Raw genomic sequence first — 25,561 nt, forward strand, 5'->3', positions numbered from 1 at the left:
TTCACACTTGTGACGTATTTGTCATGCAGTCCGAACCGTCGAGAACGTATTGCTCACAGATTAGTTTCAAAGCGAAGCTTTCGTTGTAAATCCTTCTGGAACTTATAACCGTGGTTGGGTGCTGCTGTTCGGCGGAAGAGTTCGAGCGCAGGACAGCGCTACCATCTTTACTACCTCACAGGTGTCCTGGCTGCTCGTCGTGCTTTCTACGGAATTACTCTGTGAGAAAATAAATGATGCCAAATGTCCTCATTGCAAGTAATATTTCTCATCGAGAGCACAATTCCTGCCAAGGTGTATTTGCCTAAGGTTTGGGATCCGGCGCTTTTGTTTGGTAGGTCTTTCGCCATGTAGAGTGACGTTTCATGTTGCTCTATCTCCAGGATCGGTCCGCTCAAGTCAGCGCATCGACCGTAAGTACAGCGGCATAACAAAGGGGGCCGATCCCGTAGGGACTATTATGCGTGGCCAATAGAGTCAAGTGGTGGCGGTCTTGCGTTTTACAGTCTTCACCAGCAGACAGGTAATCCCGAATGCGCAAAACGCCGCGCAGCGTAGAATAAGTTGCCCGGAATTTCTTTAGCCTTGTCGAGAAGTCATCGTTTTTCAGAATAAAAGGTATGTTGAATAACCTTACCTTTCGTTTTTGACTAACACATTTATCTACACTTGGTCAGTCAATAGCAGCAGATGAATTGCCATTGAGCTCCTTTCAGGGCTAAGGCAAAGCTTGCGTGTTTGCCGCTGAACTTCGGAGGTCATCCAATCCGACATGTGCGCTTCCTGCGCGCTTTACTGGACAGCTGGCTTTTATGGCGACGAACTGTGGGCTATGCACCAGGAACATCCCTACAGGGGCTTCCTGCACTCTAGAGAATTGCCGGCATGTGCTGGGACAACCACTAAGGCTGGATGTTCAAATTAGTGCAATATCGACAAACAGGATACTTCACCAACTACCCATCACATGCCCATCCTAGACTCAATATAAGCGCCTAGAGAGTATGCGTAGGGAAGATCTTCTTTTGTTTCACAGGCAGCCTCAATGAAGAAAGTTATATACGAGGCCCAGTCCCTAAGACTACGTCGCCCGGCCTCACGCGCTGCTTACCTAGCTTCTGCGGTTGGGTCAGTCTTTCTCCGGAAAAGCCCTTCCCTGAAGAATCAGCACAAGCCAACAACTTCACTTCTATTAGGTGGTATATACCCTTGATGTGCAAAGCCACAAGAGTCTGAAACGAAGGCAGCGAATCCACCATGGATTCTCGAGTACGTCATCTGCGATGGTAATGTTGCTGAGGTACACCTCAAGAGATTGACGCCTTCGGAGGCCTGTTGTCTGGTCAGCATAAATTCTGACAGCAGTTCGGCTGCGTATAGAATCTCGTTTCTTGGTACTGTGTGCTCTGGCTGTTTGGACATCCTAGTTTTTTGACTAGCGACGACGACTGCTATGGCTCTATGCAATTCGTCAGATTACAAAGTATCTCGTCATGCACAGCTGTCCATGTGGCGACGAGTAGAAAATACAAGTACACCTAAATTTTATGTTTTTAATGCGCTGCTATGCGTCACAAACACTTTCTGTAGAGCTTGTGCCCTTACGAATACCACCTTAATCAAGGAACGAACACGCGGACCTCGAGTGCCACTAGTGCTTCCTTAGACTATCGATAATTGTACTGACTCATCAAATGTGACGCATAGAATTACCTGTAATTCCCTTAACAGGTTTTTATTGCCCTGCCAAAGATGGTTGGTATCATGTAAAGTGAATAGCTGCTCTCATACACTAGCTCCGCCACAGCACAAGAATGGAAGTAGGTAAACACTTTTAATGACTACTGCCATTGCTAACGGCTTAGCTACGAAATTTATACAAATTTATGCCAGAAAGCTTATTCCGTTTATAGTGAAAGTGTAATTCTCAAAAATAAAAAAATTTGGCTTTATTTCAACATAAAACAACGCAGAACTTCTTCAAAATGTCCAGCATAATCACGGAGCTCGATACCATCATACTGACTTCATGATTTGGCCTCTTCTATTAGCGGAATCGCGCCCAACTGCCTTAGGAAAGCTCAGTATAACGTCTAAAGTAGGCAGAAGGGTTTTCCTGACCTTAGGTGCCTAGAGTACGTTCCCCTAGAGGCAAGTCAAGCAGTGTTCAATCTGTAACTATAGTTGAATCCATACAGTGCCACGACAAAGGTACGACCAAGGTCACACATGCCATTGGTCTTGACACAGAATGGCCCAAGTTACCGTGGCGCCAATAAGGCTCAAATCGCGCGATGACGGCAATGCGGCCGTAGTACTATAGTGCATGATACAAGGCTACGAGCAAATCACCGTGTGATATGTGGTATCGTGCGAAGCTCTTGAAGCCACAGGGATCGCTCCTTGCTGTAGCGCTGACGTCAGGGGCCGCGATCCAAGATGAGAATGCTGATTATAGCATAAATTATTCACCATCTATAGATGATTTTGTTACTACTGGACTATCACAGAGATGTCATGGTATCTATGAATGTGCAGTGAGGTTATCTGGTGTAAAATGAAATCATTTGGCTCTGAAATTTCAAACGGTTGATTCCTGCTTGTCTTCACTTAGGGGTGGTAAAAGTGTCTTCGTTGTTAGTGGTTCGCCTTTTCCATCTTCTGTTTCCTAGAAAAAAAAGAGTATGTGTTTGGTAAGTTCCTAATACTCCAAGTACATTTTGAATGAAACTGGGATGGTTCGCTCCGCGATTAGAGTGAAAACCCTAGTTAGCACAAATGAACCAACCACAATTTTCATTATGAGTAAATAAGGAAGGGGAAGGAAAGCGGGCTCAGGCTTTCCGGACGTGAATCACAGACAACGTGACAACCTCTGAACAATAAATGGCAGCCTTACATAAGCATTCCAAATTAAAGGCACCCCATAACTAAGTCCAGTGTGAGAAAACGGAAAAGTTATGATTAACGTCATTACAACAGCGGAGAGAAAAACCACGAGCTTCTTTCTTTCTGGTGGTCACAAATTTCCCACCAGCATTGTTTTTAAATCTAGCAAGCGAGGAACGACTCAAACCAAGCTTGGATTAAGCTTCTGATACTCCCACCGAGGGAATTTAGGAAGCAGCGCCACAATCCGCTTTTTTGTTTAATTTTCAGTGCTGCCCTTTGTCGCGCGTCGCTGGACACGCTTTGGAAGGGGGCCGGTGCTGTCACCTGGTAATATCTTTGTCTGCCCCCCCCCCCCCCCCCCCTCTTGAATATGCGTCGGGCGGGCGTTTCCGAGATCGTGAATAACTATTGTTTGCATTTGCAGGGCACCATACTTTTCCTAGAACCTACCATTGGCCGACTGTGAGTGAGAAGGTCTACGTGAGCTCTTGTGCCATAGAAGGGCGGATAAGGGTGGGATCTCGCTATAAGGCAAACCGCTGATGTCCGGCTGCCGAGGCGGCTGCCGTGGAATTTGTAATCGCTGATTTCTGCCATTGAAGCTACCTTATGCATACCATTTACCCATTTTCTAGACATTTCGCATACTCGATGCAAGGGACATAGAGTGGAGCTTGCTGCGTTAGACTGCCGAGTTGGAAAAATGGTGCATTTGCCTACACGTGCGTGTGCGACCACTGCATGTCGTTTGCTCTAAATAATGTGAAAAAAAAGGGCATCGTTGACCTGACATAATGTAAAAACGTTGCTGTACATATCTATTTGCGCATATAAGCCACATTGTTACACCCAAGGTCTAGTAAATATGATTTGGACAACGGCGAGCAAAGAATATAGATATAGCTGGGCCTGTTATTACATGTTCTCGCTTCTCTTTCCCTTCACCACACTTACAGTCTGCGCGTGACAAAGTATTGTTGGACAGAACTCTGCGCATATAAGTTCTCATTTATAGGCCGTGTAGTCCACTCGCGAGGACGCAGTTGCCAGGGCTGGCGTGGTGGCAGCACAACGATGCCATTGTTTACGCTGGTGTAGCAAATCCACCGTCCCCCCTTTCCCGGTTGACGTAGAGGTAAACAGTTAACCTCCGGAATGAAGAAATGCTTGAACATATTAAACTGTAGAGTCCCGCCTGTCTACGTTGTTTCATTTAATTCGGGGGACGCGGCCTAGCAATGCGGCTTCGGAAATGATACCGCGCCGATGTTAGTACAGCACTGCGCCGCCGCTTGCTACCTATTGTGTGCGCACTGCAAGAAGAGAAAAAGAGTTTATTTAGAATCAATAAGGCCGGGACGGACCTATAAAAGCGATTTCATCTGCCCAAACTCCTTTCGATTTCCATCAAAACGGCAAGTTGGGTCAGTTGGTTGGGATTCATAATAAGGTCCGTTACAGCGTAATACAAGACAAGGACGCAAGAGGGTATAAAACGACGAAACGGCGCCGTGTCGTCGTTTTATACCTTCTTGTGTTCTTGTCTTGTATTGCGCTGTAACGAACCTTACTATGAACCCTCACGCTTTAGTTTAGGTTCCCAAATAGCGCGTGCACGAGCTCCACACTGCCGCTCGTCCTAACCTTCGTTGAACAAATCAACATCGGTTTAAACCTCGTGTGCAGGGTGTGTGAGGCCTGAAGCTTGTGTAGTTCCACTTAGAAAGCGCCTTTCCATACATTTTTAAAGCTACTGAGTACACAGACAAGTGAAGACGTTGCGGCTATTGCGTTGTCGGTTCGCTCAGGGACCGATTGCTCAGGTATCGATTGAATGATGTTCGACACGCCGATGCTGTCGGCGTTCGCCGTACGAAGGCTCGCAGTAGTCAGTTACATCTTTGCCGGTTCAGTATTGTCTGCGAGCAGGACACAACGTGCAGGCAAGATCGAGACGCGTGCACACTTTCAAACCGGTCCCCCTCGCCCTCGTCTCCACTCTCCACAGATGGAAAGGAGAGCGAAGGGCGAGCAGTGCCAAGGCGGGCTGAACCGAATCAAGTTGAAAGTAGGGATTCACGCCCGCAAGTCGTCTCTCTCCTCCGCGCGTACTCACGTCCTAACAGTAGTGACCCGGACAAGGCTTAACGACAGCTACATCTCAACGCCATGGAGACTACAGCCGACGCCCCGACCATCTGCGCCGTTGACATTATGCAACCGCCATTTTGGACTGCCGAATCAGAACTCTGATGCCTTCAAGTGGAATCGCGGTTCGCCGCCTGACGACCTACTGTCGACCAACGTATTACCACGTGGTCGGCAGCCTTCCACCTACAGAGGAGAGTGAAGTACGAGATCTGCTGGTGGCTGCCCCGTCAGCGAACGCGTAAAGAACGCTCAAGCAACTGCTCATAAGCCGACTCACGCCATCAGAGCCACAGCGACTGAAACAGCTACTACACGGCGCTGAGCTCGGCGACCGGACACTTAGTAAATTGTTGTGTCACATGCAACAGCTACACGGCATGACAACCACCGACGTCGTCAGCAGGCTGCTTCGGGAGCTCTTCCTACAATGGCTCCTCAGAAATGTGCAGATGATCCTCGCTTCGGCTGACGACAAACAGCTTTATCAGCTCACCGAATTCGTCGACTTGGTAATGGCAGTGGCTTCGCCATCCATCGCGGCGGTGCAAACAGATGCGGGACTTCGCACATCTACAACGAGCTGCAGCAGATATCTCACTTCGCCGACACAGTAGCAGCCATACGGAAGGGGAGCGCTCGTGCGCAGCACCAGCATGCCGCGGCGCAGCCCCAACAACTGTGACAGAGAATTTGTTGGCACCACAGGAAGCACGGCAATGCTGCCCACAAGCGCACTCTCCCTTGCGATTACGTGGGCAACGACTGCGGCCGTCAGTGAGGGCGAGTAGTGTTCCGGATACCACGGAGCGTCCTACACCAGTGTTCTTCGCCAACCATAACAGTAGTCTGCGATTCCTCGTGGATACTGGTGCTGAGGTAAGTGTGGTGCCGGCTTTGTTAACAGAGCGCCGTGTCCTCAGTCCGTATCCCCTTCAGGCGGTCAACAACACAACCATTGCCACTTAGAGATATCGCTTGCTATCACTAGATTTATGTTTGAAGAAAATATTCAGATGAATTTGCCTTGTAGCAGAGGGGAAATTCGCTAACCTGGGTGCAGACTTCCTTGGGCACTTTGGTCTTCTCGTCGATGTGGGCAACAGACGTCCGCCTCCACGATAACGTATCGCAAGCGACCTGTGCAAAGTTACCCCTAAAAACACTCTCCCCTGAGTCGTACGTTGAACGGGCCGGCAGGCACCGAACATTTTGCTCGCATCCTGCACGAATTTCCTGAACTGGCGAGGCAGCCGCCAGCTGGCTCTGCGGTGAGGCACGAGGTGTGCCACTACATCGCCACCAGCGGCCCGCCCATACACGCACGGCCTCGCCGCTTGTCCCCGTAGAAGTGGAAAGTCACCCAACAAGAATTGGTTGGGTGAAGAAGCTGCTCAGGCACCATTTCCTGGTCTAGCGAGTCAATCGAAGTCTTCCGAAAGACAAAGGATGCCCTGGCAAACCCCGCACTCCTTGCATACCCCAGGCCAGGCATCTCGCAGTGTGTGATGGTTGATGCCTCCGACACAGCCATCGCTACTGTCTTACAGCAGCTCGTCGATGGCATCTGGTGCCCGATTTCGTTTTTCACGTGGACGCTAATCCCTCCTCCCCTCCCAGGGAGCGCCGCTACAGTACTTTCGGTAGAGAACTGCTGGCCATGTGCGCGGGCATCCTACATTTTCGATATTTCCTGGAAGGCATAGAATTTTTCGTCCGTACTGACCGCAAACAGCTTAATTAGGCCCTGCTCTCGCTAAGATGGCACGCACGGTGGCATGCACCAGTTGTCATAAATATCTGAATTCACAACAAACATCCGCCACGATAAGGAGGTGACAACGAGGTGGCAAACGGCTTTTCCCGAGGCATTTTAAATGCTATTGTGCCCACATAACAGGTTCATTTCCCCACTTGGGCAGCAGCTCAACGTGAAGACGACGAGCTAAAGAACCTGTTAATCGCAACCACAGCCCTGAAATTGCAGTGGCTGCCAATTGGCGAATCCCAAGCGAGAATTTGCTATGACACAAATATCGAAAAGCTCGCCCGCTTGTGCCTTCGAGCCTCCGTCGCCACGTTTTTGAATCTGCACAGACTCTCTCATCCAGTGATTATAGCCACACAGAGACTGGTGGCGACAAAGTTTGCCTGCTCATGCATTAATAGTGACGTCCGGCGCTGGGCACGTGAATGTGTATGTAGCCTGCGAGCGTTTCAAGATACAGTGACACACCTTGACAGCACTGGGAGCACTCCTAACCCTGGACTCTCGATTCTATCATGTTCAGCTGGGCATTGTTGGCCCGCTACCACCCTGCCACGGACAGACTTATCTGCTGGCACGTGTGGATATATTCACCCGTTGGACAGAGGCCATCCTTATGGCGGACATCACCGCTGAAGCGGTTGCCAGTGCCTTCCTGTACCATTGGGTTGCCCGCTTCAGAGTGCCTGTCACGATAACAACGAACTACGGCCGGAAGTTAGAATCCACCCTCTTCACTGGCGTCACTCAGCCCACCGGTGCCTCTCGCATACGTAGAACGGCGTACCACTCCGTGAGCAATGGCATGACAGAGTGTTTTCACCGTCAGCTTAAGGCAGTGCTCACAGCAACCGAAGAACCCAACTGAACGGAGGTGCTCCCGCTCGTCCTTTTAGGTATACAGTACACTCTAAAAGAAGATACTGGTGGCAGCGGCGCTCAGTTACCCTCGTAAACTCTCGTAAAGACCAGTGCAACAAGCTGCGAATGAACCCTGTGCAAATTGAGACGTCAAGTTGTCGGTGCCGGCGCTTGCGGAGCTTGTCGTCGCGTTGGTGTTGCATCATGCTTGGCCACTGGATCTGGATATGGAAGGTTCCACGTCTGCTGCATTTTCTCTTTGAGGAAAATTAATTTTTAACATCACGCTCAATAAAGCCTCCTTGCGTTTGCATTCCCGTTCGTTAAACTAAATGTGTTGAAGGGAGGTACACCAAAACGTTTTGCAAAGGTGCTTGCGTTTGATGTACGTAAGGCTACAATCGCTATTCTGAAACTGTGTATATTCTCCGTACAAATATAGATGTTCCGGCTGCCTCACAAAAATGCAATACAATATCTACCAAGGCGAAAATATAGGCCACCTTGACGCGCGCTAGCGCGGGTGCTGTAGATTCAAACCGCCATTACTCGCGAGGCGCGGCAAACACAAGGCGTGCGAGCGCGAGCTATCACGCGCCGGCAAGCGTACGTCTAGCTTGGCCTTAACTGGTAAGCCGGAAGCCCCTGTTTATCCGGCGTATTATTCTCTTCACAGGATCAGTCAGTGATATTGTGACACGCTGACGAAGAAGATGCTGCCAGCTTGGTCGGAAGAAGACGACGCTCTGGACTTCACGCGCTGTTTACCATCTTGTCAGCCGCTACGATTATTGTAAATATCCTGTGAAGATACGTCTGACTGTTTTTAACCCCGTAACATTTTTGGTGGAGGTTGCCGGATCATTATCAAGATGGATTTACGCAGCGGCCGCTCTTTGGCTGCATCTACAATGCCAGCACAAGGCGAGGATGCTTCGGGCCCGTCGGCACCCTGGCCCACGGTCATTCTAGCCCAACCCCGTGACCCAGGAACCTTTTCTGCCACCGACGACATTGATGTTGAAGACTGGCTTCAACTATATGAGTGGGTGAGCAACAACCACTGGGATCAGACCACCATGCTCGCTAATTTGATATTTTACCTCGAGGGCACGGCACGCGTCTGGTTTCAGACCCACGAGGAGGAACTTACCAGCTGGGACATTTGTAAACAGAAGCTTAAAGATTTGTTTGGCAACCCTGTTGGACGTCAGTGCGCCGCCCAAAAAGACCTCGCTTCGCGTGTCCAGACGTGCACTGAATCCTACCTCACGTACATCCAGGACGTGCTCGCTCTGTGCCGCAAAGTGGATCCGAAGATGCCCGAACCTGACAAAGTTCCACACGTCATTAAGGACATAGCAGATGATGCCTTCCACCTCCTTGTTTTCAAGAATTCTTCCACTGTGCAAGCCATTATTACCGAATGCCGGCGGTTTAAAGAAGCTAAGAGTCGCCGCATTGCCCAGCCATTTCCCCGCCTTCCCAACACGGCTGCTACGTTCACAGGCGAACACCTCCGCAGTCCGCCCACGCCCTATCGCTCTGATGACGTTCTACATATCATCCGACGTGAAATAGAAGCCGCATCTCCTGTCACAATCTCAAACCATGGCCCCGAGAATTGCCAGGTGACCGTCTCACTAATACAGTCCGTCGTGCGCCAGGAATTGGCCAGCATTGGCTTGACCAATGTCTGCTCAGTTAATCGACCTGACTACACTCCGTCCAGCACTGTCATACGCACCCGCAGCCTCAATGCCCCAACGCGGTATCGCAATCCGGCCGAATGGCGCACTCTAAACGACAAGCCTATATACTTCACTTGTGGCCGTATCGGCCATATTTCACGTCACTGCCAGTCTTCGTGAATTTCGACCCCCTGGCCCTATCGCGCATCCCACGGCCCTCACGCTGCTCCTCGGTTCCCCCCGCAAATGCAGCCAGTACATTCTGGCGACACTTCTCTGCCAACCTGCTCTAGCCGCTCTCCTTTGCCACGTCGCCGCTTCTCCCGATCGCCCCCATCTCTCCGATCACCATCCCCTATCCTTCCGGCGCACCCTTCCAGAAAACTAACGGGTGCAGCACCTGGAGGTGATGCTGCTAAACCGACCCGATGCAAAAATCCTCTTCTGACCTTGCGCACACATCGGAACCTCATTAAAATGAGCGTGGATGGTGTACCTGTTACGGCTCTGATTGACACTGGCGCGCACATATCTGTGATGAATGCTCAGCTTCGGAATCGTCTCAAGAAAGTCCTTACTCCTGCCCCATCGCCTATGGTCCAAGTCGCCGACGGTGGAACACCAGCCGTTATTGGCATGTGTGCGGCTCACGTGAGTGTCGCCGGGCATCATACTTTATTTTATTTTATGTTCTAGAGCACTGCCCTCACGGCCTCATTCTGGGCCTTGACTTTCTGTCTACACATTCCGCTTTGATAGACGGTTCTGCTGGTGTTGTGCAACTCGCTCTACCTGCTGCTATTAACCCTCCCGATAGTGCTCCGATACGGCTATGTTCCACAGAGCATATTCGCCTCCCACACCGTGCCGTTAACTACATAGGTGTCTCCCCCGTTCCACCCATACCAGACGGTGACTACATCGTATCCCCTAATCCGGATGTCCTGCTCTCGCATAACGTCGCTTTTCCTCACACCGTCATTACCATTTCGGACAACGCGTCCTGCCTTCCACTTGTGTACTTTGGACTTTGCACACAAGTACTACCGCGTGGAATATCCCTGGCGCAAATAACGCCGGCCAGAGACTACAACATTTCGGCTTTAACTTGTAACCGCTCCTCGTGTTCAACTCTTGCTTCGCCCCCTGTCCCTTCAGACTTGAATGCCCTAACAAAAATAATTGCTCCGGAACTTCCGCCCCAGTGTGCTAATGAACTACGTTGCATCTTTGCCTCATACTGGGACATATTCTTGGAGAGCGCCCTCTAGGACAAACATCTGTCGTAAAACATCGAATAAACACCGGTGATGCGAGCCCGATCCATCGGCGACCCTACCGCGTCTCGCCTACTGAGCGACATATCATCCAACATGAAGTTGACAAGATGCTTTCTCGAGGCATCATCGAACCTTCTTGCAGCCCATGGGCATCCCCTGTTGTACTAGTTAAAAAGAAGGACAACAGTTGGCGATTTTGCGTCGATTATCGACACCTCAACAAGGTAACAAATAAAGACGTCTATCCACTACCACGCATTGAAAATGCCCTGGATTGCCTGCATGGAGCCCAGTATTTTTCCTCCATCAACCTTCGCTCCCACTACTGGCAAATTGCCGTCGATGATATGAACCGCGAGAAGACAGCTTTTATTACTCCCGATGGCCTGTATTAGTTCAAAGTGGTGCCTTTCGGTTTATGTAATGCCCCGGCCACATTTGAACGAATGATGTACGCCCTCCTACATGGTTTCAAGTGGTCCATCTGCCTCTGTTACTTGGACGACGTGATCGTTTTTTCTCCGACTTTTGCGACAAACCTCGAACGCCTATCGACGATCCGATCTGTTTTCCGTCAGGCGGGGCTACAATTAAATTCGTCCAAGTGCCACTTCGGTCGTCGGGAAATCTCTGTGCTCGGGCATCTCGTCGATTCTTCTGGTGTATGCGCTGATCCCGATAAAATACAGGAAGTGAAATACTTTTCCATGCCAACATGTGCCAAGGATGTTCGCAGCTTCTTGCGCCTTTGCTCCTACTTCCGTCGGTTTGTCCGAAATTTTGTGAACGTTGCGCGCCCTCTCACGCAGCTCCTCAAGAAAGACGCCACATTCATTTGGGGCCCTGAGCAAGCTGGTGCTTTCACCGAGCTGATTTGGCTGCTTACGTCCCCGCCCGTTCTCGCCCACTTTGATGCGTCAGCTCCAACAGAAGTCCGTACCGATGGCAGTGGCCACGCTATTGGCGCCATCTTGACACAGAAACAACAAGGGCGAGAACGTGTTATGGCCTACGCCAGCCGCCTTCTTTCCTCTGCTGAGGGCAATTATTCCATCACCGAATGCGAGTGTCGGGCTTTCGTTGGGGCAGTGGGTAAATTCCGCCCCTATTTGTACGGCCGCCACTTCACAGCCATCACTGATCACCACGCTCTGTGTTGGCATTCGTCCCTCAAAGATCCTTCAGGGCACATTGGCCGCTGGGCTCTGCGCCTTCAAAAATACAACTATTCATTTGTATACAAGACCGGCCGGTTACATCAAGATGCGGACTGCTTGTCGCGCCATCCTGCAGACCCTCCTGGCGTTTCTGCGGCCGCCATACCTGTCACCGTTCTCTCTCTGGCTGCTTTTAGCGATATTGGAGCCGAATAACGTCGGGACGCCGCCTTACAAGACCTTATTCAACGGCTCACTTCAACGACGCCCGATCCTTCCCTTCACATGTCTGAACTCCAACATGGTATATTGTACCGCTCTAGCATGCGCCCGGACGGCCCTGCCCGACTCTTCGCTGTGCCTGAGCATCTGCGTCAGAGTGTTTTCGCCCAGCTTCATGATGTCCCGACTGCCGGTCACCTTGGCGTGTCACGGACCTATGACCGCGTTCGTCGGCGCTTCTGTTGGCCTGGTCTATACCGTGACGTCTGCCGTTATGTCGCTGCGTGGGACCTTTGTCAACGACGCAAAAAGCCGACCACACTCTCTGCTGGTCGCCTTCAACCACTTGACGTACCATCAGAACCATTCTACCGTGTAGGTGTTGATCTTGTAGGCCCTTTTCCAAAGTCTGATTCGGGAAACAAGTGGATTGCTGTACCAAGAGACTACGCCACCCGATATGCCACACGGGCTCTTCCGACAAGCTGTGCGACCGATGACGCAGACTTCCTCCTAAAGAACGTCATCCTTCACCACGGTGCCCCTCGACAGCTCCTCACCGACCGCGGCCGCTACTTTCTTTCTAAAGTTGTCAACGACATTCTGCACTCATGCGCGACTAAACAGAAACTTGCTACTGCTTACCATCCACAAACGAACGGTCTAACCAAGCGCCTTAACCGCACCCTTACTGACATGCTGTCTATGTATGCCTCCGCTGACCATCGCGACTGGGACGCTGCGCTGCCGTTCGTCACTTTCGCGTATAATTCGTCTCGCCATGATACCGCCGGCTTCTCTCCATCCTTCCTCTTGTTGGGCCGCGACTCTACGCTACCCTTCGACACCATTCTGCCTGCTAGCCTGAATTCCACGTCCGAGTACGCCCGTGAAGCATACTCAAAGCTCAAGAAGCACGCCATACTGCCCGAAGTCGACTTGTGGAGTCGCAGGACAATCAGCAGCGCTTATATGACGCCCGCCATCGTAACCTCCATTACACACCGGGCACCCTGGTTCTCCTTTGGTCGCTGTCGCGACGCGTTTGCCTCTCGGAGAAGTTACTTTCACGCTACTCTGGCCCTTGCCGTGTCTTGCGTAAAGTAACTGACGTCACGTACGAAATCGCCCCTCTTGAGCTAACCGTGGCTCAGCATCGCTCCGACGTGGTCCATGTCACGCGTCTTAAGTTGTATCACTCGCCCGCCTCCTAACCAGCACCGAGCCGGTGCTTCCGCCGCCGGGGGCCATGTGACACGCTGACGAAGAAGATGTTGTCAGCTTGGTCGGAAGAAGACGACGCTCTGGACTTCGCGCGCTGTCTACCATCTTGTCAGCCGCTACGATTATTTTATATATCCTGTAAAGATACGTCTGACTGTTTTTAACCCCATAACAATATAAACTATATCTAGCCGGCCTGCCCGGAATGTTAGATGCAGTTGTAATTAACACTTTGCTAGTGTACATGTGCTTGTTGCTTTTATTTCCTCTAGCGTGATGAACAGGCGGGCGCTGACTACGCTGTGCGGTTTATTCAGGCGTAGCGCCGTTGGTACCTTCGGATGCCTACAAGTGGCAGTCGTACGGTGCGCCTGTTTTCCGCCCCGTACCGACGTGGAGCCATTGGTAGAGTTCCAACGCGATGTATGGCACGACCTTTTGCAGCAGTCAACGACGTCTGCGAGCACCCGATTTGCTCGGACACTTTTGTGGCCTCCGAGATCATGCAGCCACGCGGAACCTCCCAAATCCTTTCACGACTATTGCGATAGAGTAAGGAGCATGCATCGTGTCGTCAAAAAGGCAGATTAACTGTAGCAACTCTTCATCTGCGTCAGGGTATAACCACCGTATTCGACGTGGCCGATTCACGTGCAGTTGCTAGTGCGGGCCGGGCTTCTACTTAGAACAGAGTCAATGTCATGCGTGCAGATGCGTTATGCACCACCTTACGACATCACCGAAAACCCTGTCATGACGCATGCAAACTCACTTATAGCAACATGGTCATCAAGACTGAACAATTACTGCAAACAGTTCATTCTACGTGTTCTATGCGAGCGTGCTGCTGCTTCTGTTCTCACTGGCATTCTGTAACGAAATGAAGTTTCGATGACACTTCGCGCAATTGCGAAGTTGGTCTTTCAAACCTACAACAAGCAAATATATTCCACAAAAGCAATCGAGGATTACAAAAAAAAAGTATTCGCATGGTGCGATTCGAAGCTTCTGTTCAGTCATGATGAATGGGGAAGGGATGAGCAATTTTAAGTGTATTGATCGCTATAGAACGACGTCTTTATTGATGGCTAGGAAGCTTTTTCTTTAAATTAGTCGGTGTGATAAACTTAACACGAGAAATGACATGTAGTTTTTTTCTTTCTTTTAAACTTTCTTGAGACGCGAAAATACTGAGAGGCATGATTGGTTTCGAAGTTAATTCTCATTAACGGCAGGTTTATTAAGAATATGAACAAATAGTACCATTAGCTGTGTTAGAACAGTTATTTGCGAGGGGCAGTGTCTTCACGTCCGGCGGCAAAGTGGTTGCCTTCTTATGCTTACTATGTTAAAATATGCGCTTCCATGCTGAAATCGAGACGAAGTCACGCCGTGAGTTGGCCGCTTTGGCGCTGCTGCCTGCCTTTTCCTGCCATCTCACGCTACTCGAACGATTTAAATGCAGGTTTCCCGCCTCCCTGGCCACGAAAATGGTCTAGATCCAGCAATGCCAATTTTCTCAAACGCTGACGGCAGGAATAGTTCTAAACCCTTACCAACAGTTCGGCAGACGTATATGGGAGAAATAACTTATGTAATTACTTCCGAGTTAAGATGGAAAAGGATTGAAGGCGGGGCGGGGCAAGATCTACCGTATTCTACAAGGGATCTCAGGAGGATGTGAGAAACATGTCGCAAATTCTGGAATAAAAGGTACTATCTAGGTTGATATAGGCAAAATAATAATGTAATACGTGCGACGTTTGGCTGAATTTGCGCAATTTCTTGGTCTAGAATTAATTCTACGCTCAGCAGCCTCCGAAAGTCTTTAGACTACCAGCTTTGTGCAACAAAAGAACAGTTTCTTTAATGATGCGCAAAAAGCTCCTATCATGGTATCTCAACAATGACATATTCTTGTAGTCTAAATGATGCCGCCATAACCGTCTGTTAGTAACTTACTACTTATTTTGGGTAGAAGGAAAATATTTACCTTTATTGAGAAGCTTTCATCAGATTCCATAACACCCAACCTACGCCAGAACCGAACGCAGCACCTGCTCAAGTGGGTGACGTCTGCATGACGTTGCCTGTGCTCACCTGCGGTAAAAATAATAATGCTTCTATTCTCACAGGACACAAAAGAAAATTAAGATTAGCAGTAGCAATAACTTACAACACCAAAAAGATTCCGGCAGAATTCATCTCGCCATGACAGTCGGCAGCAATGCGACTAGCATTCAATCAATGTAGCGACACCCACATCGCTGAAGACACGTTTGTTTAGAACTTGTTGCGGTCATTATGAAATTTCCTTACTTCGGCTACGTGCGCCAAACAGTTTCTCCTCTATCAGTTAACTTTTCTATAACACTGGCTCGTCAAGGTCGGCCAAGAGCATGTCTGCGTAGTGATGTCGCATTGACTATGATAGAATGACGAAGAAACGACACTGAGGGAACCGAAGGCGCTATGACAATGGTGGCATGGCTACAATTACATCGTGATTCTAAAACTACAATGGTATGATGACGACACTGTGACGGTGACAGCAGTATGGCAATCGAATGACGACAATGGCAAAGTGACGACTGTATCACGACGAAGTCCTGACGACGACCGTATGACGACAACCAGACAAAACTGGAATAACGACGATAGCAGCATGGCGACCACGGTATGACAACGAATGCACGACGACAACGAAACAATGACAACGCCGACATAATTCAAAGACAACCGTATGAGTAGCATAAAATGATGAAAAAATATTGACGCCGATGAAACTATGAAGGCGGTATGACGATTATGGCATAATGACAATGGGACGACGTTTGTGAAGTTATGACGTGAAGTGAGACCATATAGACTGACGGCGACAACATGAGGTCAATAGTATGATGAAGCTGTGTGATTTCGACGACGTGAAGCTGACAGCATGACGAGAGTCGGCAGACGGCATTAGAATGACAATAATGGAGTGACCACAATGGCATCAACGGTATGACAACGAATGCATAATGATGATTGTATGACGACGGCCTAATGAGGGTGCATGACAACAGTATGAGGTCGGTATGCTGATGACGGTTTGGTGACGATCCAAGAATTGGCTGATCTCAAGAATCGAATAACGAAAACGGTATTACGGCGATGCAGTGACCTCAATAACATCACGACCTCAATGGCATACCTAGTGTTTATGGTGTTACACAACTTTGGACATTCAGTCGGCGTAAAAGGCGTGGCAACAACGACATCACGAGAGTCGTATGAGGAGGCTGGAGTTACGCCAAAGGAATGACCACACAGGCTTCAGACCGATGGTATGATAATGAATACATGAGGAGTGTAGGAAGAGGGTGGTGTGACGTTGAAGGTGATGAAGATGCAACGACTACGACGGCATTATGACTACCTAGTGGCTCTAGCTGTTAGGCAATTTGGGTCATTCTTTCTGCGTGGATGGATGGATGGATGGATGGATGGATGGATGGATGGATGGATGGATGGATGGATGGATGGATGGATGGATGGATGGATGGATGGATGGATGGATGGATGGATGGATGGATGGATGGACGGACAGACGGACGGACGGACGGACGGTCGGTCGGTCGGTCGGTCGGATGGATGGATGGATGGATGCATGGATGGATGGATGGATGGATGGATGGATGGATGGATGGATGGATGGATGGACGGATGGATGGACGGACGGTGGATGGATGGATGGATGGACATGACTTCACAGTGTACTTCAGCACTCGCGTTTCAGCATGCATTTCAAATAATGAATCTGGCCTTCATTTTTTTAATTGATGGATTTTATACCACGAACATAACCAAACTGGCGTTTTTAAAATACACTATTAGTTTAAAGTGTTTTATTCCTTCTGTTTAGAGTTACTTTGGTATGAATATATTGTAGTCAGAAAATATTTAGAGCGCAACTTTCGAATACATGGCAAAAATCACTCTAAATTTGGAGTATGCAGAATTTTATTTTCAATGTAATTCATGTCAGTCCTAAATGAAGCGACATGCTAGTGCAGGAAGGGCTCCAGTGCAATTACCTTTGTTTAAGGATTACAGGTATCCGAAGTAGACCCCAATTTAACATGAAATGAGTCGTACGACCAACCGTTATCAAAGCGAGACATTTCTAGAAAAAATCAGAACAGTTCTATTCAGAGCTTTTTTATTTGTGCTGCCTTGCAGCCAAAGTAAATTACAGCTTGCTTGTATAGTGTTAACCTTGCTAAATGTCAGCATCCGCGCAACAGTTGGGTCCCGGAACTGGCTCAAGAAATTGGGCACTTAAGCTTCAAGTACTTCAGGTAAGTACTACGTACAAGAGAGTTACCACACCTGCTGACAACTCAAGTTCCTAAAAGAAGAAATATGAACGCATAATTATTGGCGGTGAGGTTTTAAAGCTTAGTTTCCCAGGAACAGAACAATTCTGCATGCTCTCGATATCTTCTTAGCGCTAAAAAAGCTACTTTGATGTTGTTTTACCGTACAGTACAACGCTCGTTATTTGATGGGCAGGTGTTAGGCAACAAACACGGCAGTATCTTGTATTATCTGAACTGTTTCCAAAAATCGTCCATCCTATTTCGTATATGTATCAGTTTACTGAAGGATTTCAAAGTAAATATGCATGATCAGTCTGACACTTTTGAACCTCGAAGTGACTGGTATAGTTGGACAAGCTTTCATGACAGTACACTTAGCTGAGCCTCCAGAAGAAGCTGAACGACGCACATGACGTCAGCTTAATAGAATGCACCAACAAGTTTGTCGTTACCCTCATTCCTCCTACATATTCTTAAGATGGTAGGAACATAACATTGTAGTTGCTCACTTTCTCTCAATCAGCTCCATATAGCTGCTTTGTTTCTGAGAAAACTCGCTTTACCTATGTACTGCAATTTCGTCGTTGTACAATTGCTTGTGAGTTTGTTATGAACCTAGTATATGGACATTATAAGGAGACGTCTATGCATAAACTTTTTCAAGACACAAAACAAGCGTGCGTTGCTCGTGAGTTTTTTTCTTACATGCAAGCAGTAGATAGTTAACTTTATGACAAAATTATTTAATGTATTTTGTGGAGGTGTGTACTTTGATGCATAGGACGTGCTGCAGGAAGGTAAGGCATATTCTGAAAGGTCTTCAGGTGCCATTATGACGTGCATGTTTACGCATGCTGGTGAATTGCAGTGGGTTCAAGAAGGCTGAACTAACCATCGCATTTTATAACTCAGTCGTTATCTTTGTGGTCAAAGGCCTAGGTTGTACTTTTTGGCAGAAAAAGAAAAGCTTGCTACTGATGTGTTTCGCAAAATGCACAATTGTGGGCTATTTGTAACAATCTGCAATTGATGTACCTGTGATAACACTTATGAGTATCCCGAGTAGAACTGTAGCCAACATCCCAAGGAGAGAGCTCCATAATGGTGATATTGAAACAGGAGCTGTATTTCTCTGTGACCTGCAGAAGAATACAACGACATTTCTGATTCAAAAGTTCTGATCATACATTTTACGGCCGCCAATATAACACCGTAAATAAATTTGAAATGAACACTTTGTCGGTTTATGAGGCTCAATCTATAGTAACGTCTCTAGCCACCAAGCAATTGCCACCAGTTCGGAAACCGACGAGACTGCAACCAGAGAATATTTCTTAAGCTTCCTCAAACAACATCATTCTGCGGGATAATAAATTGCGGATATTGGTAGCATAATGCTGGTGCGTGGCGTTCGTACGCGACAGTGGTACTGTGTCGAAGTGTTGAAAATCAGTGAACATTTATTTTACTTCAGTCTCTCAGAATTTTTTCGTTGGCTAAGGGTAACATTGGGGAAAACTTTTATAGTGAGCTCGACATCAATGGTACCGTTGATGACGTTGCATTACCATAAACTATATACGGTGCTTGTAGAGTCAACCACAAAAGATTACGGCCACGGGATCTCGTAAAGCGGCGAAGTTCCGAGCAGCCTGTAAACGTAGCCAGTAAAACCAGAAGTCACATTGTTGCTCCCATATCCTAGCAGCGGCTGAAAATGCAAACACCAGGCTCCGTTGTGAGGCTGCTGACATATTAAAGTTTTTTCTCAGATTTTTTGGTCCCTGGAGTATTGTGGGTGACTGTACCTATTCGTTCTTTTGCTAATGTTGATGGACGACTATACATTTATGTTTCTACTATAGATCGGTGTGTTATACCATTCCTTTAAATAAAAATGACATCAGGCGTGGTGGCAAAATACATCCTGCCCGAATTACTTTCACTTCATGTCATACTTTCTTTCTTTAAAGAAATTGGCGCTTAGTAGGACCTGGCAACATATTTGTTGCAAGCATTTCCTAAGTCGCAAGGGAATACATCGCTGAGCAGTAGTTGAACAAAGAACGTCGCTTTAAGGCAACGCTTCGACCGAAACACTTGTTTTCGTCAAGGCAGCGTTCCGTTGTACTTCTGGCTTGTTTCAATAGCTAAGAATATTTTGCGCAAATAGGCTCTCAATAATTATATAAAGTTCATTCTAGATGTACTGACGGTTTTCTGTTACTGCGGTCTCGTTTTTCTGAATACGGAAGTTAACTGCCCGGTTCTGGATGCGGTGAAAAAAGGATCAGTGTAAGGATGCAATGTGGTCGCAAGAAAACCTGGCAACCTAAAAAAACGTCATATGATTTAACTTTCCTGGACTATTTATTTGAAAAGTTACGAAAGCTTAAGTATGCCCGCTTTCGCCAAACTATTCTTGCTCAACACGACATTGTCACCGCTTTCTGTGAGACGTAAATTCTTAACGGAAAGAAATGCGCAACAGGAGTGATACCTTACGCATAGACGTATGAATGTAATTATTTGCACACCTACCTGTTCGAAGAAAAGGAGACTGTGAGGTTTGTGCCAAAAGACGCAACGGTGTTGTTGTCTGGACAGTAGTCAATCGATACGGGCATGTGTGGCGGTTTGATGCCATTGTGAATCGACCACCACAATGCGAAAATTTCAACAGCTAGCATGAACAGTGTAGATATTCCTGCTCCCTGCGATGAGACAATAAATCATAGCTGTGAAGCAATAGGGGCATGGTTTCAAAATTGAATAGCTACATTTATTGTCTTGTTCAGTTTATGCGAACAATGCAGCCGAAATTTGGAAGCATAAGGCTCAGATTGGCTGCAGTTCGCGAATTCCCAGTTTTAGCGGTCACGGAAAGTTGCAAGTGCATAAATGAGAAGCTTATTTGTAGGGGTGTTTTCAGATATTGTTTTGCAGGGGCGGACTAATTTACCATGCCACCATTTCTATGTGATAGATGGTTCAACTGCGGAGTTTTCAAATGAAGAGGCGTAGCAAATAGACGGGAGAAAGGGAATACAGTAGAAACTGAACGCTCACAATCAACTGAATTTTATGAGCGGGATCCTGCAACGAGAAAACAGAATGTGAGCTGAGCACCAAGCGAATCCTTTTAGGCTTCACAAGGCTAGTTTTCCAAGAAAAAAGAACTTCGTTGCTAACCGGTGCTCTGCCTCTTTCTATATTTCTAATTGTTTGCCCCATGCATCAGTTGAGAAGTACAGTATCTCAGTCACTGAAACAATGATCATGTACTTTTTTTTAACATGCTGCAGAACGACGTCTTGCATGGTAGATTCCCTCGCACACGCAATGTTGTAATTCTCGATGGCCGGCATATGTGTAGCAAGGACACCACATAGCGTGACACAGCTATAACAGTCCCGCATGTTATTAAGAGCTTTTACAATCATAAGGGGGCAGCGTGGTAGGAAAAGAATCGGGAAGGGCCCTTCTCACGATGACTATCGACGGTAATGTGTTTATAATAGAATTAATATAGCAACACAACGTATGGCCACAGTTGAAGCGAGTTTGTGTTATGCCTGTACTGCAGAGTGGTCATTTTTGATTATTTATTGACATCCCTTTTGAGATAGGGTGGTGACAAATAGTCACCTAGCCTGATTGAATTATTCAGGTATGTTATACTTCCTTTTCATTCTAACGCTTTTGTATATATCTTAATCTTTCTTCTCTTCCTTAAAACTTTTCTATCTAAATTGTACCGCTTCCTATGCTTATAACGGATTCAGTCGTATCTATCTCTTTGCTTTTTTTCTACCAATACTCTAAGCGTGCCTTGCCTGTCTCGACTGCGGACCGGTTGATGCTTCCGTCCACATTACATCCAAACACTTCTGGAAGGTTTACGTTATCTATGGATCTCACTGGGTAAATTCGCATTCGATTAGGATGTGCTGATTAGTCTCCGGATTTCTGCTGCAGCACACACATGCCTCATCTTGTTGCGAATGTTTGCCCATTACGAATGTAGGGTAAACGTAATCATAATTCACTGCTTTTCAGCTATCTTTCGAAGCTCTTAACATAAAGCGTAAACAACGATGGAGACAGAGAATGTTCTTGCATTATTCTTGGTGAATATTCATCCCTTCATTATATTTTCGTCTTTCCCGTGCAATTTGTACCCGGTTATCTCCCTCAACAACTCCACCAAATCATCATCAATGCCTGCGTGCTTGAGCATATCCCACGACAATCTTTTGCCTTTTGCGACCGTGACGCTGATAAAGGAGATACATTTTGTTTACAATACTCACTTTTGAATGCACGAAAGGGAAGGCTATGGCCAGAATAAAAAGTCCCACGAAGGGACCAGTGGCGGCTCCGTAAACCATTATGAGGAGCTGCAGTATAATGTGAAAAGAAAACAAACAGAACGGACGAGTTATTCACTTGACAGCGTTTTCAACGGAGCACAGCGGAAATTTCTATTCTCTTGAAAGTAGAAGTACGCTGTATTGCGGCAACTGATTAGCTTTGCTGTGCGACGTCCATGGAGCAATGCACGCTTCTTACAACTTCATCACATTAAAATGAATATAGGGGAGGCTAACATTCAAGACAATAGAGCAGTCCCCGCCAACTCGAGTGCTTGAAGTGACTAAAAAATGTAGAACAAGGAGATGCTGCTTGAGCGAACGTTTCGGCAAAGGGACTTCTATTCGTGCCTATAAAATACAAATAATTTATTCAGAGAAGCAACGCTGGAATTACAGGCGAAGTGAAACGTTACGACGGGGCGCTAATCTCAATCGATAGCATTTGCCGATAGAAAAGACTTTCTCTGTGCGATTTATATGGCTGGGCCAGCGATGAGGTCTCTAGGAGTTTTTGTTTGGCGTATAGGTAGGGGTGGCGGCTTCCATGTATCGCGGTACTTACAGCATCTCATATGATTATTAATAGATAACTGGGTCTCTCCGCACCACGAGACGTTTGACTCTGCCGACGCGCATCGTGATTAACATGTCACCCCGACTGCGTCTAGTGTTGGGCGCATTTGATGCATTATTTACTTACATAAACAGTTTAAAAGCCCGCCTGCATGGAGATCGTGATGCAAAGGAAGAGCTCGCGATATATTGTGAAAAATGCCCAAGAAATTTGTCCAATGGATCGTAAAGGCCTCGTTTCAACAATTTAGGGTTGTTGTTGGAGTGGCTGCCATATATGGCGTTTTCTGTATCTGCGCCAAAATTTTTAAAATTACATGTGGCAAATAGCACAATTCTAACCCTTGAACTGAATTATTCGATGCGGCGGCCGTCACTTCTAACAGAAATGAAAATGCTTATCTGAACAATTAGCGTGATCTAACTGATTAGGTTTTTACTAATTAATACACGGCAGACATTGAAATCTACGGATCGTATTGAGTCACTTTGCAAGGCATATCGACATGGAAGGAATTCTGACGATGGCAACGCTTTCGTGATATGTACCACCAAAGTTGCAGAAAAAATGCCATAAAAATTAAACTAAGGGGTTTCACGCGCCAAAACTACTTTCTGATTATGAGACACGCCGTAGTAGGGGACTCCGGAAATTTAGACTGCCTGGGGTTCTTTAACGTGGACCTAAATCTAAGTAAAAAGGTGTTTTCGGCCCCATCGAAATGCGGCCGCCGTGGCCGCGATTCGTTCCCGTGAGCTGGCGCTTAGCAGCCCGACACCATAGCCATTAAGCAACTACGGCAGGTGGACTCATAGAAATGCTCTTTTCTTCACTGACTTTTATAAGACGTGACGCTCTCGTGACGTCGCGTCACGAGAGCGCCTCGACAGAATTCCTATTGACTGCGAGACCACGTGACGAGCTGCATATCGATGCAGTGGAGCGGGTGAAAGGGTGCCGCTTTTGAAGCGTAGGCGCGCCAGGTGTTGCGTGACGGGAGAGGGCATCGACGCGACGCCACGTCACCGTTGCTCTCGCCACAAGTGCTCGTCCACGGAGCAGTGCCAACGCCTCCTAGCTAAGAGGCCTCTGCACTCTTACTGATGATGTCATGCAACTTGAAGCAGAATTTGCACTGTTAAGCCTGGCTTGGCGAAACGGTGACGTCGAAATCCCCGTGCGTTACTCGGGAGCATCCCCATGTAGACTCTATGGGAAGTCGGCAATGGTAACGTGACATGTATCGAAGTGCACAGGCCTCGTGCTATCTATGATTTGTTGGCAGAGTGGGCGGAAGGGAAAACCTGCCACCTTAACGCGCCAGGTGTTGCGTGAGGGGAGAGGGTATGACCACGACGCGTCGCCCTGTGGGCATCTCCGCTTCCGTGGCATGTGGCGTTGGCACCGCAAGCTGCTGCTGCTTGCTTGCTCCGGCAGCACGTACCACTATGCTACATTAATCACAGCGAAAAACTCGAAGGACTGCTGAGAGCGTCGTTCAATAGGACATTTATGCTTTTGCATTCATAATTCATAAGAAGTTTCGGTGTCCTCGGATATGTTTAAGCGAAGCTCTCTTTTTTTAGCCTGTAATCTCGTGGTGTCACCTGAGCGGTGAGTCGCTTGGCGGATTCTCGCCGAGTGAATTGCTTACCGCCAAAAAAAAAAGGAAATAAAGAAAAAGGCGCTTCTGGCGGCGGGATTCAAACAGCGTTCCACTGGCACTGAAACTCCTATACCGCGACCAATAAATTACAACCACATATTTGTTTTGGCCGCGCCATGGGCTCCTAACTCCTCTAGTTCATCGCCGCGTGCTGATTGTGATAATTTTCATACTGTGTTGCATACTGACAATGAGCAGTTGGCCAAGAAGCGGGCGGTACGTATCGTGCCAACACCATCTAACTGTTTGAGATAATCGCCGGGTCTTAATGATAATTCTTGTGTTCATACTGTGTCGCATACCCACAACATGGAATCGGCCTAAAAGCAGCTGATACACTTGAAATAAATAACAAAAAATGAATAGATTCAAGCTAACACAGGAGTTGCCACCATCCGTAGAATGGCTGCGTGAGAACAAATGCGTGCGCGGCAGTTTTCATTACCCCAAAGACGCAGGAATGAAACGGGTAGATTTATGGCAACTGATCGACCGATTCACAAGATCTTCGCTTTACATAGATTCCATGATGTGTTGAATCTCCATAACTATCTTTTTTTTTGCATTTTGTTCACATCAAAATGTGGTAGCCATGGGAGTAAAATTGAACCATGACAAGAGGCAGAGAGCCATCGGCACTGTGACGTCGGCGGTTTTGGTCATTAGATTGCTGCACTCAATGAGGCCAAGATAAATACGTAATTCTGTGTTAGCTCTGCATACAAAATAGCAACCGATTTCTGGTGGGGCGTGCACCGAAAAGATTACGTCGAAACGTTTGACCCTATCGAAGGAATATATTTCGCATTCGAGCACTCAGGGAAATGGCGAGGTTCATGCTGAAATAAAATGGCGAATCGAAGTGCTTACCCTCGTTACAGATCCCATGTAGACAACGACGCAGCTATAGGACGTCATAAGAGCTCCGAGAAGAAATGCTGCAGAGAAAAATAACTGTAAGGAGTTTTCGGGAATTGAATTACGCAGTACACTCGCCATTATGAAGGTTGTTATTTTGTGCATTACTTAATAATTAGGAAACTGAGACTACTTCTGATGGAATCATTAATCTGCTGTACTGAAGTGTAAATACTGCTTTCATGTTAGCAGAAGAAGTAGTTAGCGACCACAAATATGAAAAAAAGTTATATTTCGCACACAGACCTATGCAGCGAGTCGTCCAACGGACATTGGATTCTAGGTTTTTAAAGTGCCGAGAGAGAACGTCCACGTAGAGGACAGCAGCCTGCGAGTTGACGATGGACGATGTTGTGCTAGAAAACACAATAGCGCAATTTCAAATCAGTATCAGAATGGTAGCAGTTCACCGAAGCAACCCGC

General features: G+C 47.5%; 1 protein-coding gene across 2 annotated transcripts; it reads right to left on the minus strand.

The window, feature by feature from the left end:
* Positions 1-1,932: 1,932 nt before the first annotated feature.
* Positions 1,933-25,561, minus strand: LOC126543478 (sodium-coupled monocarboxylate transporter 2-like). Of its 2 annotated transcripts, XM_050190593.3 has the most exons (7): positions 25,385-25,559; positions 25,091-25,158; positions 21,918-22,004; positions 20,146-20,318; positions 18,640-18,743; positions 15,237-15,343; positions 1,933-2,668 (listed from the first exon to the last, which is right to left on the minus strand). In XM_050190593.3, exons 2-7 carry the CDS (start codon positions 25,136-25,138, stop codon positions 2,582-2,584), a joined length of 606 nt encoding a protein of 201 aa, XP_050046550.2. In that variant the 5' UTR covers positions 25,139-25,158; positions 25,385-25,559; the 3' UTR covers positions 1,933-2,581. The 2 variants fall into 2 exon arrangements, 1 of the variants encoding a protein (XP_050046550.2); XR_008615296.2 differs by lacking the exon at positions 20,146-20,318 and having other exon boundaries at positions 25,385-25,561.

The sequence above is a fragment of the Dermacentor andersoni genome, chromosome 10, assembly GCF_023375885.2.
Source record: "Dermacentor andersoni chromosome 10, qqDerAnde1_hic_scaffold, whole genome shotgun sequence".
NCBI lineage: Eukaryota > Metazoa > Arthropoda > Arachnida > Ixodida > Ixodidae > Dermacentor > Dermacentor andersoni.